The sequence below is a fragment of the Aethalodelphis obliquidens genome, unplaced genomic scaffold (assembly GCF_003676395.1).
Source record: "Aethalodelphis obliquidens isolate GAN/ISIS:26980383/991018 unplaced genomic scaffold, ASM367639v1 scaffold38, whole genome shotgun sequence".
NCBI lineage: Eukaryota > Metazoa > Chordata > Mammalia > Artiodactyla > Delphinidae > Aethalodelphis > Aethalodelphis obliquidens.
In genome coordinates, this window is record NW_020837982.1 from 18,011,239 (window position 1) to 18,025,459 (window position 14,221).

The window sequence follows — 14,221 nt, forward strand, 5'->3', positions numbered from 1 at the left end:
GAGAAAGATAAATACTGTATGATATCCCTTATATGTGGAAGCTAAAAATGCCAAACTTGTAGAAACAGAGACTAGAGTACCATGGAGTACCAGGCAGCAACAGAAAGGAATACAGCCATACACACCAACCTGGATGAATCACCAGAGAACAGATCGGTGGCGGCCAGGGTTAGGGATGGAGGTGTGGGTTTGGCTGTAGAGGGACAGCTCTGTGTCTTGATTGTGATAGTGGTTACACAAACGTACACATGTGATAAGGTTGCACACATCTACACACACGCACAGAAACAAGCACACGTAAACTGGGGAAATCTGAATGAGATTTCTGGCTGTGGTATTACTACGCTATGGTTATGCAAGATGACACCATTGGGGGAAACTGGGTGAAGGGTGCGTGCAAGCTCTCTGTTGGTTTTTTTAACAGCTTCCTGTGAATCTATAATTTTGGGCAGGCAGCTGGAGGGCTGCAGGCCCTTCAGCCCTGAGAGCCAGGACTCCCTTCGTGAGCCCCAGGGCCTCCGTGCAGGGGAAGAAAAAAAGGAGAAGCTGAGGCCAGAGAAGGTCTTGTCTAGATCCCCAGTGGCAGAGGCTGTAAGTCAGGCTTCAGGACTCCCAGGGCAGTGCTTGGCCCTGGGACCACCTTCCTCCCCCTTCTGACCATGTGCAGGGGCGGGGGGATGCAGGTGTGTGTGCATGTACCTGGGAGGGGCTGGGGGCACTATGTTCAGACACATTGTGAAGCCCCCGGGCCAGGGTGGAGTGCAGGACTAGAGGGGTCAGCGATGGGGACCACAGGCATGCTGGGGCTGGGACACCGCATCACTGCTCGAGGCAGCAGACCCAGGGAAGAGGCTGACAGGCAGATGGGTGGTGGTGAGGATCCTGGGGGAGGGGGGTTCATGGGCCCAGGCCCAGTGACATCAACAGCTGGCCCTCGGCAGCAAGAGCAGTGTCCTCGGGGCCCCAATCCCAGGTGAGCACGAAGCAGCTCCTTGCAGGGCAGGCGAGGTGATGGTGGTGGCAGGACTGGGCCAGGTGCCTGGCTGGCTGCCCGCGGCATGCAGCGGGATGCGGGCCGTTGTCAGGCCAGGTTTCGTGGGCTTTGCTGTCCCCACCCTGGCAGCCTGCTTTCAGATGTGGTCCCCATACGCCCCCAGAACCGGGGTCCCAAGCCCCAGGACGCAGGGCAGAGGGCTGGACCTGACCCCAGCCCACAGCCGCCCTCTGAGGCCCTCCCTGCCCCCGGGTTCATCATGCGGGACCAGTCCTGGGTGGGCGGAGCTCCCAGAAGGGAGCGGGGCTGGGACCTAGAACTGGGTACCTGCTCTATCCACACCAGGCTCTTTGCAGGCTCCTGAGGTCGGGTCAGACCTGCCCCACCTCTGCCTTGGTGGCTCCCAGCCCGGTCCCGACCCTACTTCCGCAACTGGACAGCTGAGCATCTGCATGGACTTCCGTCCCACCTGGGAAACTGGACACAGGGTGGGACCAGGGTTACCAACAGGCTGGGGGCTGGGTGTGCTAAGGCCGTTGACTGCTGTGTGTCCTCAGGAAGAACACTGCCCCTGTCTGGGCTGCAATGTTCCAGGAGCTCTTGGACTTGGGTCCCTGAGCTGTTCAGAGTTCGGCTACCTGGGGCTGGTGGCAGCGGAGGAGACAGACACACACCGCCCAACGTCTGTGTCCGTCGCGGGTAGGGGTGAATCGGTTTCCGGCTCCGCCCCCGGTCTCATGTCACCGCAGGTGGCGGCAGCGGGGTGGGCGAGGCGGCACTGAGTCACAGGCCGCCTGTGCACCCGCTCCGCCCGCGCCGCCCGGTAAGCGAGACCTGGGCCGCGCCCCCGACCCCGGGCCCCCCGGCGACCCGCCCGCCGGCGCGCTGCCCCGAGCCTCCTCCGCACAGGCCCCTCGGGCTGCCGATCGCGGGCCCGGGGGCTTTCGAGACCCCATCCCATTCCGGAAGCCCTCGGGATGCGGGGCGCCGCCGAGCAGGGCCAGAGGTCGTCGGAGAGCGGACGACCTCCTGCCCCTCTAGGAAACTTCTGGGAAGTCCCCTTCCTGGCCTAGTTCCCCCCAGAGGTCGCCCTGGACCTCTGGCAGCTCCAGAAATCCTCTGGGACGCCGGCCCCCGTCCCCGGCAGGTTCCGGCACCCGGGGCGGGAGGCGTGCCGCCCACACACACCCCCCGCCGGCCCCTCCTCCGCGCGGCCGCCCCTCCGCGGCCCCGCCTGCGCTCTGACCCGACCCTGCAGCCCGCCCCTCCCGCAGGCTCCCGGGGGCAGAGGATCGGCGGCTGCGGCGGCGGCGGCGGCGAGACGCCCCAGAACGCGCTGCGCCAGGCCGGCGACCGGGCTCCAGACCTGCTGAGCGTGCGTCCAGCCCGCGGCAGAGGCTCCCGCCATGGCCTTCTCCCAGGTGCAGTGCTTGGACGACAGCCACGTCAACTGGCGCTCCAGCGAGGCCAAACCCGAGTTCTTCTACAGCGAGGGGCAGCGGCTGGCGCTGGAGGCCCTGGTGGCCCGCGGCCCCGACGCCTTCTATGAGGTGCTGAAGCGGGAGAACATCCGCGACTTCCTCTCGGAGCTGGAGCTCAGGCGCATCGTGGAGACCATTGAGGTGTATGACCCCGGCTCCGAGGACCCCCGGGCCAGCGGCCAGCCCCGGGGGCCCGAGGACGGCGAGCTCGGTGACGGCGAGGAGGGCAGCGGGGAAGAGGGGGCCCGCACCGAGGCCGAGACGCTGCCCTCGCTGGAGTACTGGCCCCAGAAGTCTGACCGCTCCATCCCAAAGCTGGACCTGGGCTGGCCGGACACCATCGCCTACCGGGGTGTGACCCGGGCCAGCGTCTACATGCAGCCCCCCATCGACGGGCAGGCCCACATCAAGGAGGTGGTGCGCAAGATGGTCAGCCAGGCCCAGAAGGTGAGCCAGCGCGAGTCCCCGGAGAGGACGCGGCAGCCTCGCCGGCGCCGAGCACACTCTCACTCAGAGCCCAGCCTGGTCTGTTGGCTGCCTCCCCTCCTGCCTTCACGGGGCTCCTTGGTTTCTTTGCAGAGGGGTAGGGCCCCTGGGTCCTCTGAAAGGTGACAGCGGCCGCCCCATCTCAAAGGGCCTTTGTGCATTGTTGGGGGCTGTTGCTGACTTCCCCAGACCTGGCGAGCAGGTTCCCCAGACGAAGGTGCTGCGATGGGGTGGGGCAGGGAAGATCACGCGGCTTTCTCTCAGTGCCCCTCGGGATGGCTCTGATTCACACCTGAGAAGCAGGAGGCTCCCAGGCCCACGCGCCTACATGCCGGGAGCTTTCTGGCTGTGCTTTTGTGGGGCGGCGGAGAGAGGCTGGGGCGGGAGGTAGGCATGGAGACTAAGAGGTAGCCTGAGTCCGTCTGAGGCTGGCTTGGAGATCCAAGTTCAAGCGTGCCTGCTTCCTGGCCACGCTGGGTGACCCTCCCTGAGCCTCTCGGTGAGCTTTGCAATGGCAGAACCTTTCCAGGCTGGGATGTGAGGGATGGCGATGGTGCGGACCTCAGGGGTGGGAGCGGAGCGAGTCCAGATGAGGGTCGTCTGCCTGGACTGGAGGAACCTCAAGCGTTGTCCGGACCTCCCCTGGAGCGACCCCTGCCGAGCTGTGCAGTGTGCCGGCACACTGACACGCGTTCTGAGAAGGGGTCTCGCCCCTGGCAGCCAGCCAGGCCTCGGCTGGTGAGCCGGTGCTCCTTCACGCTTCCGTGGTTTCAGAGCACGTTCTGAGATGACTGATAAGGCCTGCCTCGTGAGCTGTGCTGAGGACGCTTCTGAAGCCAGGTCTGGGCTCAGGAGAGAGCACTGAGTGCTCAGCAGTTCTGTCCTGGCCTTGGTTTGTGGGACGAGGTATTTCTGGCAGAGTTTAACACTTTCAGTCTTCTGGGTCTGCTCAAGACCCAAACGGTGGCTTTGGGGACCGTCCTGGAGGACAGACAGGGGCCAGGGGAGCTCTTGGGCACAGAGAACAGAAGTGGGTAGGAGCTGACAAGGTGGCCATGGCTTAAGTTTCCAGAAGGGTGGAGTCCCGTCCCCTGAAGGGCCTGGCCGGGTCGGACAGCCTGTGTTGGGGAGCCTGGCCCTTGGCCTGGTCCCAGGCAGCTCTGGGGCTTCGGGTTTCTGGTCTGTGAAATGGAGGTGGCGAGGATGAAAGCTGTGAGGACGGAGTCCGGTGACTGAGTGAGAAAGAGGTGGAGGAAGGGGGGAGGGGCCTTCACCGTTTTCAGGCTGAATAACCCACACCACTCCTGCTGTGGGGTAGGAGGGCGCTGCTGACGTGGGCGCCTGGCTGGAGGTCATGGGACCCAGTCCCCCGGGAGGGCCTGTTGGGATCCCATTACCCAGCCTCCTCTCCCTTTTTAAAACTGGGGAAGTTGAGGCCCTGGGTGGGGACTTGACCTGCGGTGCCCGGGCTCCTCCCCGCCCCCCATGGCCCTGCTCCCCACCAGGAGTAGGACAGAGGCAGATCCCAGATCCCAGACGGCACAGGAACAGCTGGAGAGTCTAATCTCCCCCAGACAGAAAGACAGACGGCCTGGCCCAGTGATGGGGCCAGATAGGGGAGCCTGGGGCCATGCTGGGCACCGGGGCCTCCTCCCTACGTCTCTCGTCTCTATGGCCGGAGCTGAGACCCAGCCACCCCATGCAGTCCCATGCCCCCCCGTAACTTAATATGCTCCCCACAAAAGCCCCCCAAGATTATCGGCATCACCTGTGTAAGGTGACAGCCAGGAGGAAGTCCATCCCAGGTCTGAACCCCGGTCTGTGTGGTCCCAGTTGGTGCTGTCCTGCAGCCCCCAACAAGTGGGACAGGTGGGCATTGCCCCCTGCTTTCATCCCTCCTAGAGGGAGGCTCACTGATGCCACCCCTGCCCCCACGCTCAGACAGCAGGGAGCCACAGGCCCAACAGGAGGGCCCTCAGAGGCCAAGTGCCTCCTCTCAGACGGGGACACCAAGGGCGGAGGACGAGGATTTGTTCACATCTGTCCCCTGCTTTCCAGCCTGCATCTTCCCTGCCATGTCCACCCTGGGGCCCGTGGCCAGTGTGGGGTGTGTGTGTGTACGGGCTGCCCTGATAACCGGAGGTGCTGTTTATTGAGTGCCGGGCACTATATAATCTCGTGTAGCGTCATGTGTTCCATTTTTAAGATGTAGTAACTGAGGCCGCACTGGTTAACCCCTGCCAAGGTCACCTGGTTAGCTCTTGGGTGGAGGAGTGGGGAGGGACCAGACCTGTGTTGTCCTCAGACTCCAGGACAGGTCCCCTGCCTGTCCTGCCCTGGCCTTGGCAGGATGCAGTGAGAGGCAGGGCAGGGAGGGGCAGCTCATCCAAGCTACCTGCAACCCTCCCACCTCCCCTGCTCTGCCGCTTCCCAGGCTCCCAGGGGCCGGGCTGTGACGCTGATGGATGCTGACAGGGTGTTTTGCCTGGGCTGCCCGCCTGTCTGCCGGGAGCTCTCCCTACCTTATCTCTCCCCGTGAATCACCTCTTTTCCCCTCGCCCCCGCATCCTCCTCTCACCCCCAGTACCAATGCAGGGACAGTGGCCTCTCTCCCCCACTGGGATGGGGATCCCGCTGTCCAGCTGCCTGGACAAGATGCTGGCCCCCTGCCCACCAGGGCGCCTGGGCTGGAACTGGTGGTGCTGAGTCAGGGCGGCCCAGCCCACTGCCTCCTCAGCCTGGCCTGTCGTCAGCACAGCGGGCCGACCCTGGGGCAGGGAAGTGACACAGCACACATTCAGCCCGTCCCCGCCGGGAGCGGCTGTGTTCCCGTCAAGGCTAACGCTGAGTCCCCCCATTTCCCAGGAGATTAGACTGGAACTAATGGGCCACAGTGCCAGGAGCCAGGGGTGCTGGGGTCAGGTCCCTGCTCTGCCTCCACCGCTGTGTGACCTGGCACGAGCCCCAGTCATCCCATCTGTAAAATGGGTATAGGCATTGACGCCTCTTAAGGATCCCTTCAGCTCTGACACCCTGCTGCCCTGTCCTTCTGGACTCCTCTGGGACGAAGACCAGTGGGCCCAGGGTCTGACTCCACTGGCTGGGTGGCCCTGAGCAGGCCCCAGAGATGGAAGGTCATCTGCTTGCCCCTCCCCCAGCCCCCGGGAGCCAGTGATTTATCCAGGGAAAAACCTGCCGTGGGGTTCCAACTGCATACCAGAGGCCGGGCCTGTAGCATCACGCCTAGGCTGCTGCAGCCTCTGCAAGAGAGGGGTGAGGCTGGACTGGGTTGGGCTGGGACTGGGGAGGGCCTGCCTCGGCCAAGAAAGGGGGTAGATGCTCTAGCAAGCTGTTCATCCAGGAGATGCTAAGCACCGCTCCACCCCCCCCAGGACCCCCTCACCAGGGACCCCAGGGGCAGGGGTGGGTCGTGTGCGCGTGAGGAACCTGGGGGAGCACGAAGGAGAGTGAGTGGTGGAGGCTGGACCAGAACCCGGAGCTCGTGCCTGCCAGGCCAGGGGCATTAAGCTTCTTGCCCAGGGCCACACAGCAGGAAGGGACTGGAAGCAGGTGCCACAATGCCCGCCTGACCCCACGTCTCTCCTGTCAGGCCCCTGCCTTCCCACACTGCAGTCCTGGCTCACGGCTTGGCCCCAGGAGAAGAAAAGCACTTAATGAGGCACTTATGAAATCCCAGCTGCACATCAGGTGCTGAGCAGGTACTTTACCTGCCTGGATCCTCCCAGCTCCATGGCGTCAGCTATCGTCCCTTCCGTGCAGATGAGGAAACTGAGGCTTAGAGGGGCTCACACAGGGCAGGTAACTTGTCGCCGAGCCGGTCCCTGGAGGAGCTGGCCCAGAGCCCAGCTCTGAGGTCAGTGAGCCCCCGTTTCTCTGGAGAAGCAGCGTCTTGGATGTTCTTTCGAGCCCTGCCCCTCTTGGGAGCCGTGGAGCCTTGCTGCGGGCCCCCAGCTTGACTCAGGGCAGTAAAAGCATTTTCACGAGGCTCCTAGACTCTGGGCTCCGGCAGGGGCAGAAGTCTGACCACACCAAGGCCTGGTGAGCACAGGGTCATGGGGGGCCAAGGCCCCTGGGACCAGGAGGGGGGCTCTTGCTGTCCCCAAGCAGGCGGTACCAGCACAGCCTCGACGCCCTGAGAGGCCCCAGGGGCGGCCCAGTGGACTGTTCCCAGGAACACACTGGAGCCCAGAGGAGCAGCGCCCGCGCAGCCTCATGCAGTGGGTCTGGGGAGCACTTCCCAGCCCGGGGCCCCACCTGCCAGGTGGCAAACCATCTGATAACATAATCCCAGGGGTCGGCCTCCCGTCCTCTCCAAAGGCTTCCTACCAGCGGTGTTTGCGTCTTAATTGAGTCTGGGGAGTCAGAAGCGGCTCTGCCAGCAAGGAGGGCTGGCACCTCTGGGCTGGGTGCACGCCAGGCTCCTGGGGCGCCCAGGCGGTAGCCCCACCCCGGCCGGCACTGCCCTCCCTCCCAAGACCCCGGGAGGCAGGGCCTGTCATCACACTCACATCACAGATGATGATACCAAGGTTCAAAGTGCGCCAGGGCCTGCTGAAGGTCACACCAGTCTTGGGTGGCAGGTCTAGACTGAGCTCCTGGTCTCCTTGGTCCGGCAGGCTCGCCCTGCAGCCGAGGGTCCTCCCCCTGGACCAGCAGAGGCGGGCAGTCCTCTCAGAGGCCCCTGGTTCACCCGGCCCCTTGCCGCATGACCTTGGGCCTCACATTCTTCATTTGTAAAATGGGGTCGGGCACTTGTCTTAATTAAGGCAGTAACAGTCATGAGAATGCTCAGCGCGGGGGCAGGACTGCGCCCTATTGGGACCACGCCCCACGTCCAGGCAGGCCCAGCCGGTGGGCCGCACCAGCCTTCTTCGTGAGGCCCCGGTGATCCCCAGGCTCACGCCCTTCCCAGATTAAATGCCACGTGGGGCGGTGGTGGGAAGACAGTCTTTCTCGTACCACAGGACCCCGGCCACATTGCCCAAGTTAGCCACTCCGCCTCTCTGACCTTCCGTCCTGTCCTCCTCAGTGCCACGTGATGCCAACACCTGCCCCAAAGTTGCGGCGAGACTGACATGGAAAAAAAGCATGGTGTCTGGCACGGATTCAGTTCTCTTCCCTCTGTCCCCATCCATGGCCCCTCTGGGAGCAGTCTGGCTGGAGAAGTGGTGAGCCCCCCATCCTGGAGGGTTCAAGCGGGGGCTCAGGAGAACGCAGCAGAGAGCACGTGGGGCTCCAGTGACCCAGGAGCCTCTGCCCTGCCGGGCTGGCTCTGTGACCTCAGGCAAGTCCTCTCCAGGCCGGTCCCTGGGGCTGTAGGGTGCTCCGTGACCCCACAGCGTCCGTTGCTCTTGGATCCTGGAGAAGCTGAGCTTTTAAACATCTTCGAATTTGTGACTCTACGATTTTCCAGTTTGAAAATCCTTGGCCCGTGCCATCCTCTGAGACTGTGGGCTGGGCTGGATCCTGCGCCCGGAAGCTTGGAGGACTCCGAGGCCCCTGGGGGCTGGCAGGAAGCGGGAGGGGCTTCTCCTCTGGTCTCCTCCGCCGGGCACAGCCCTGGTCAGCTGACCCCATGCTCCGCAGCCTCTGGTCTCTGCAGCATTCCTGAGCTGTGGTGAGGAGGCTGACGTGTCTGGGGAAGGCCAGAGACTCGCCCCTGGGCTGGGTGGGACGCGCTTGCCCTTCTTGACCCCTTGCCGCTGCAGCTCCTTTAACTGGCCTTAATGAGGCTCCTGTCTTAGTGCAGAGGGAAGGTGCCAGAGCTGATAACCGTCAGAGGGGTGGGACTACAGGTCTTCCAATCTAACTCCCCCTGTGACTGAGGAGAAGGGAGGTGCTTTGCCACAGACCCCACCCGCCCCGTAAGGTGGGGCAGAGCCCCAGGCACTGACTCTCCGGGCAGTGCTGATGGCCAGGGCTTAGTTTCAGGAACCAGGATGGCCTCTGGGAGGTGGTGGGTGGAGTCACAGCTAGAACCCCCTCCAAGAGAGGAGCCCAGGAACAGGAAGCCTCTGCCACCAGCTGATTGTGTGGCTCTGGGACGGTGACTGCCCCCCCCCCCCACCGCCCCGGGAGAAGGGACAGCTGTACCAGCGCTGTTAGCAAGCTGGTCCTGGCTTGGGTCGGCATTGTTACCACATACACAGACTCCCTCCCCATCTACCCAGGAGGCCTCCTCCCCAGGCCGTTCAGGTCCTGCGAGCACCAGGGTGAGGTGGGGAGTGGGGCCATGTCTCAGTGTGGGAAACTGAGGCACAGCAGCCAGGTCTGCCCAGCCCTGCTGCTGGAGGAGGGGGCTGGGGGCAGGAGGGGTGCTCTCCCCGTCTCCGCTGCACACCCCAGTGAGCGAGGGGCAGCCTGAGCCTCGCTGCACCCTGGGGGCACGTGCAGCCCCTGGGGCCTCAGCCCCTCTGTCTGTGCAGGTCGGCCTGTGTAAATTCTCTCAGCATTCGTGTCCCTGAGGAAGTCCTTATTTCCGTCTTTGGTTTTGAAAGCTGTTTTCGCTGGGTAGGGAATTCTGGGACTGGGTAGGGAATTCTGGGTTGTTTCTCCGTTTAGTTGCTCCGGTGTCCTCCGGCTTGTGTTGACTCTGAGACATCTGCTTATCTTTGGTCCTCAGTATTCGATGATCTTTTCCCTTCTGGCTGCTTTTAAGATTTTCTCTTTGCCACTGATTTTAAGTGATGTGATTATGATGTGCCGTGGTCTGTTTCTTCACGTCTCCTCTGCTTGGAATTCATCAAACGTCCTGGGCTTGGGGATGAATAGCTTCCATCAAATGTGGAAATGTTATGGCCATTTGTTTCAAATGCTTTTCTGTCCCCTCTCCCCCACCCTCTGCCTCGGGACCTCCTGAGACTCCAGTTACACATACTCTAGACCTGTGAAGTTGACCCAGGTTCACTGATGCTCTGGTCTCGGTTGTTCAGTCTTTTTTTCTCTGTGTTCTACTGATAGGTCTTCAGGTTCACTAATCTTTTCTTCTGAAGAAGAAAAGCAGTGTCTAATCTGCTATTAATTAAAAGCAGTGTCTAATCTGCTATAAAAAGAAGAAGAAAAGCAGTGTCTAATCTGCTATTAATCCCATCCAATGTATTTGTCATCTTAAATGCTGAATTGTTTCACTTCTTGAGTTTCAATTTGGTGTTTGTTTTAAAAAACCTTCCATGTCTCTAAGTAACTTTTTGAACATACAGAATACAGTTAACTGTTTACCCATCTTTGTCTGCCAGTTCTAACATCTGTATCCATTCTGGGTCCACTTTGGTAGACTTTTTTCCTCATGTGGATCATTGTTTTCCTGTTTCTTTGTGTGTCTGGTAATTTTTGATTGGATACCAGACGTGATGAAAATTTTATGTTGTGGGAGTTTTGTTTTTTCCTTTAAACGTTTTGGAGCTTTGCTCTGGGATGCGGTTCTTGGAAACAATGTAACACTTTTGAGGCTTGCTGTTAAGCTTTTTTTACTTTTTGCGGTACATGGGGCTCTCACTGTTGTGGCCTCTCCCGTTGCGGAGCACAGGCTCTGGACGCACAGGCTCAGCGGCCATGGCTCACGGGCCCAGCCGCTCCCCAGCATGTGGGATCTTCCCGGACCGGGGCACGAACCCGTGTCCCCTGCATCGGCAGGCGGACTCTCAATGACTGCGCCACCAGGGAAGCCCTGTTAAGCTTTATTAGGTGGGACCAAAGCACATTTGGTCCAGGGTAGGAGTCGGCAAATTATGGACCAAATCTGGCCTATGCCTGCTTTTGTAAATAACGGAACGGAGATGTATACATTTGTTTATTAGCTGTCTGTGGCTGTTTTCAGAGTTGAGAGGTGTGTCAGAGACACGTGGCCTGCAAAGCCTGAGACATTTGCTATATGGTCTTTATAGAAAAAGCTCACTGGCCCCTGGTCCAGGGCCTGTTTGCTCACATGTAGGTCGTATCCTTCTGAGAATCCTCCTGTGTGCCCTGCGTGTCAGAGGGGCCTGCGCTCTGGCTGTGGGGATGTAAATGACTCCTGGTCCTGTGTGAGCACTGGCCGTTGTTCCAGCTGCTCCCTTCCAGCGGGCCTGTCCCAGCCTCAGTGGCATCTTCCTGTTCGTGTGCTCCTCGGTCTCCAGCTGAAGCCTCAAGAGGCAGCTCCCTGCAGGTCTCTGGCCTTTGCTCTGTGCAGCCCTTTCCTCTCCTCTGTCCTGAAAATTCTGGCTGCCAGGCTCTGAGCAGACTTCGTCTCCTCAACTCAGGGAGCCCGCTGGACTCGGCCGTGGCCTGGAGGTGGCTGGGGCGTTCCTACAGCTGACCTCACTCGTCTCCCTTCTGCCGGGGGTCATTGCACTTGCTGTGCTGCCTGTTGGCCGTGGCTTCATAGGCTCTGCCTGGTGTTTATTGCTAAGGCAGGTGGGTAAGTGTAGGCTCCGTTACTCCGTCGTGGCTGGAAGTGGAATCCCAGGTCTTGAAGGCACTGTCCCCACCTTAGGACAGTGTGCAGCACGCCCTCTGTGTTCCTGTGCGTCACTGCCCTCCAGCTGGCACAGAGGGAAGCAGGAGACGCTGAGGTGATGACCCCCGGCCTGTCCACCTCGAGGGCACTGTGGGTCAGTGAGGAGGCAGGAGAGCCACCGTGGCGTCTGCTGAGCGCGGCTCCCGGGCCCGAGCGGCTTCCCAGGAGGACAGTCTGGAGCCCATGGTGCCACCATCCTGCGTCCATCTGAGCCTTAGGGTCAGACAGACCCAGAGATGCGGACCCACTTCCTGCTTTTCCAGGTGGTGAAAGTGGCCCAGTGAGTGCCAGGGACTTGCCTGCTGTGCACTGTGTCTGCGGCTCCCTCTGGGCCTCCTGCAGGCATCTCCGTGGCCTTGGAGGGTGGGGCAGGCAGGACAGGTACAGAGGGAAACTGCCCACGCCGACCTGGGTCTCAGGGTCCGGGCCTCGGGGAGGCGGCGTGCCACTCGCTGGGTCGCTGCCGTTTCTCCAGAAACACAGACGTGACACTTGCTCGTGGCAGCATTTGAGTCAGGGCTTGGAGGACGGGAAGGAGTTACTGGCTTGGAGGAGGAGAGGGAGGCGCCCGGCCAGGAGGACTGTGTGTGCGGCTGCGGCGGGGTGTGGGGTGTGTAGGGAGGGCCCGTAGGGTCAGAGCCCCTGTGGGGTCAGGGCCACCGGGGAGAGATGCTGCTGCAGATGCTGGGCCCGTGGCCAGTGGTCTTCCAGCTGCGTGCAGACCCCTGGCCACCTCACCCCTGCGCCTCGTCCTCCAGCCCTGCTCTACCCACTGGTCCTGTGAGCATGTCTCTGCTCCAAGACGGATTCTGTGGTCATGGGGAGCGGTGCTTCTAAGGCGGCTGTAGGGGCGCCGGGAGCCTCAGGCTGAGTGTCAGCCTGGCGAGGCGGGAGCCCCGGGTTGGTGGTGCAGAGGGAGGTGGGGCGTGGTGGTCAGAACTGCCTCTCCCAGACCCCTAGACACAGCCAGGTGCTCCAGCCGGCCCAGACGGGCTGTGCGGGGCACCCGGGCAGGACACACGGACTCAGGGCTTCCTTGGCAGGGACAGCCTTGGGTATCACATCCACCTTCCTCCCCATTTCACAGATGAGGAAACTGAGACCCAGAGAGGATGCAGCTCACCCAAAGCTAGACCCCAGCCTGGACCCCGGAGCTCCAGCTCCGTCCTTGCCTGGGCCCCGGGGAGGATGGGGGTGCCCCGACCCCTCCACCAGCACCAGCAGCGGGGGTTACAGGGCTTCAGGCTGTGTCTGCTGGGGCGGCAGCCACAGGTGGGGGGTTGCTGCCCCATGCGCTGGACCCCCCAGGAAGCACCTGGGCGATGGAGGTGCTCGTGGCGGGGCATCACCATGAGTCCGTCACCTCACTGTCCGTCACCTGGGGCCGGCCCCTCCCCTCTCTGGCCAGCGTCTGCGTCTCTCACGGGGTGGGGTGTCCACCATCCCAAGGAGATTTGGGGGATTCTGGAACCGTCCGTGGGAGGATGGGTGGGAGGACGCAAGGAGGCCGCAGAGCAGCCCCGGCTGCACAGAGCGAGGCGGGGGTTCGGGACCCACGCGGGAGGCAGGGTGGAGAGGCCGCGGAGCTGTTGGTGGGGGGGTGGGGAAGGGAAAGGGAGGCGTGGGCGCCGCTGGAGGGTCACGTTTTGAGCACACCCCCAAGAGACACACGGGGAGGGCCTCGGGTCTGAGGCACGTCGAGCTCAGTGCCGATGCCAGTCCCTGCCTGGGCCCCTCTGCTCTGGCGCCACCCGGCCCCGCGCTGTCGGCCCCTCCCGGCACGGCCGCCCTCCCACAGCCCCACCACCCTGCTGCTCTGTGCGGTTAGAACCAGGAGGGTTGTGGTGGCTGTGTGGCCCCTCCTGGTTCTGTGGCTGCACCTCTGAGAGGGCTTTCACGTCAGGCACGCACAGGGACCACTGGACTCCCTCCTTCCCTTGGGAACCGGGCTGGGGGGCTGGTGCCGCGACGCCGGGCCTGGAGTTCGGGACACACACCTGCCTGCCGTCCCGCCCCTGGGAAGCGGGCACATGGTCCGGGCGCTCACACGGGCGAGCCTCGGGCTGTCCGCCTCGTGCCCGCTGCAGTCTCCTGACCCACGTGGAGTGGGGACATCCCCAGATGCCAGCCTCCCTGCCGTCTTTCCCGCAGTCTTGGCCCTGGCCTTGCCCGGGGCCTCCGCGGGATACATGTGGGCTGGTGTTGTCCTCCGGGCGGGACTAGTGTCTGTGCTCAAGCCGCGGATGTGTGAGCTGGACAGAACACAGGAGTGGGCCAGGCAGACACCCCATTTGGCAGATGGGGAAAGTGAGGGTCTAGGAGGGGCTGTGGCTTCCCCCGGGCCCAGCCATCTGGCACATTCTGAGTTGACAAGCACTCCCGAGGCCGCCTTAGGCCGGGCCGCGTGCCGGGCCAGGGCGGGGGCGCTGTCTTTGAGGACCTTGCGGAGCCACGGGTGAGCCGGGCCACCCAAACAGGTAATTAGGCAAGGGAGTGAATCCCTCCGTGCCTCAGTTTCCTCGTCTGTAAAATGGGGGTAATAACCGGTGCCTCGCGGCGTTTTTAGGACTCGACGCAGTAGCGATTGTCAGGCGCAAGGCTCTGTGGGCAGGGCGCAGGGCCTGGGTTCTAGTCTGGACTGGACGCGGTAGCGGTTGTCAGGCGGAAGCTCTGCGGGCCGGACGCAGGGCCCTGGGTTCTAGTCTGGAGTCTCTGGCCCTGGGGACGGGCACGCAGGGCTCGAGG

General features: G+C 62.4%; 2 protein-coding genes across 5 annotated transcripts in view; one reads left to right on the forward strand and one right to left on the reverse strand.

Moving 5' to 3' along the window:
• SLC5A10 (solute carrier family 5 member 10) overlaps positions 1 to 14,221 on the reverse strand; it is a 55,128-nt gene that overhangs the window by 12,872 nt on the left and 28,035 nt on the right. The window lies entirely within an intron of this gene.
• The window catches only part of SACK1G (scaffolding CK1 anchoring protein G), a 29,928-nt gene continuing 17,725 nt past the window's right edge, over positions 2,019 to 14,221 (forward strand). Inside the window, exon 1 of one of the 2 annotated variants that reach the window (XM_027131204.1) lies at positions 2,019 to 2,922. In XM_027131204.1, coding sequence (XP_026987005.1) covers positions 2,401 to 2,922 — 522 coding nt within the window. In that variant the 5' untranslated portion in view covers positions 2,019 to 2,400. The remainder of the gene's footprint in view (positions 2,923 to 14,221) is intronic. The other variant, XM_027131203.1, reaches the window with a different exon arrangement.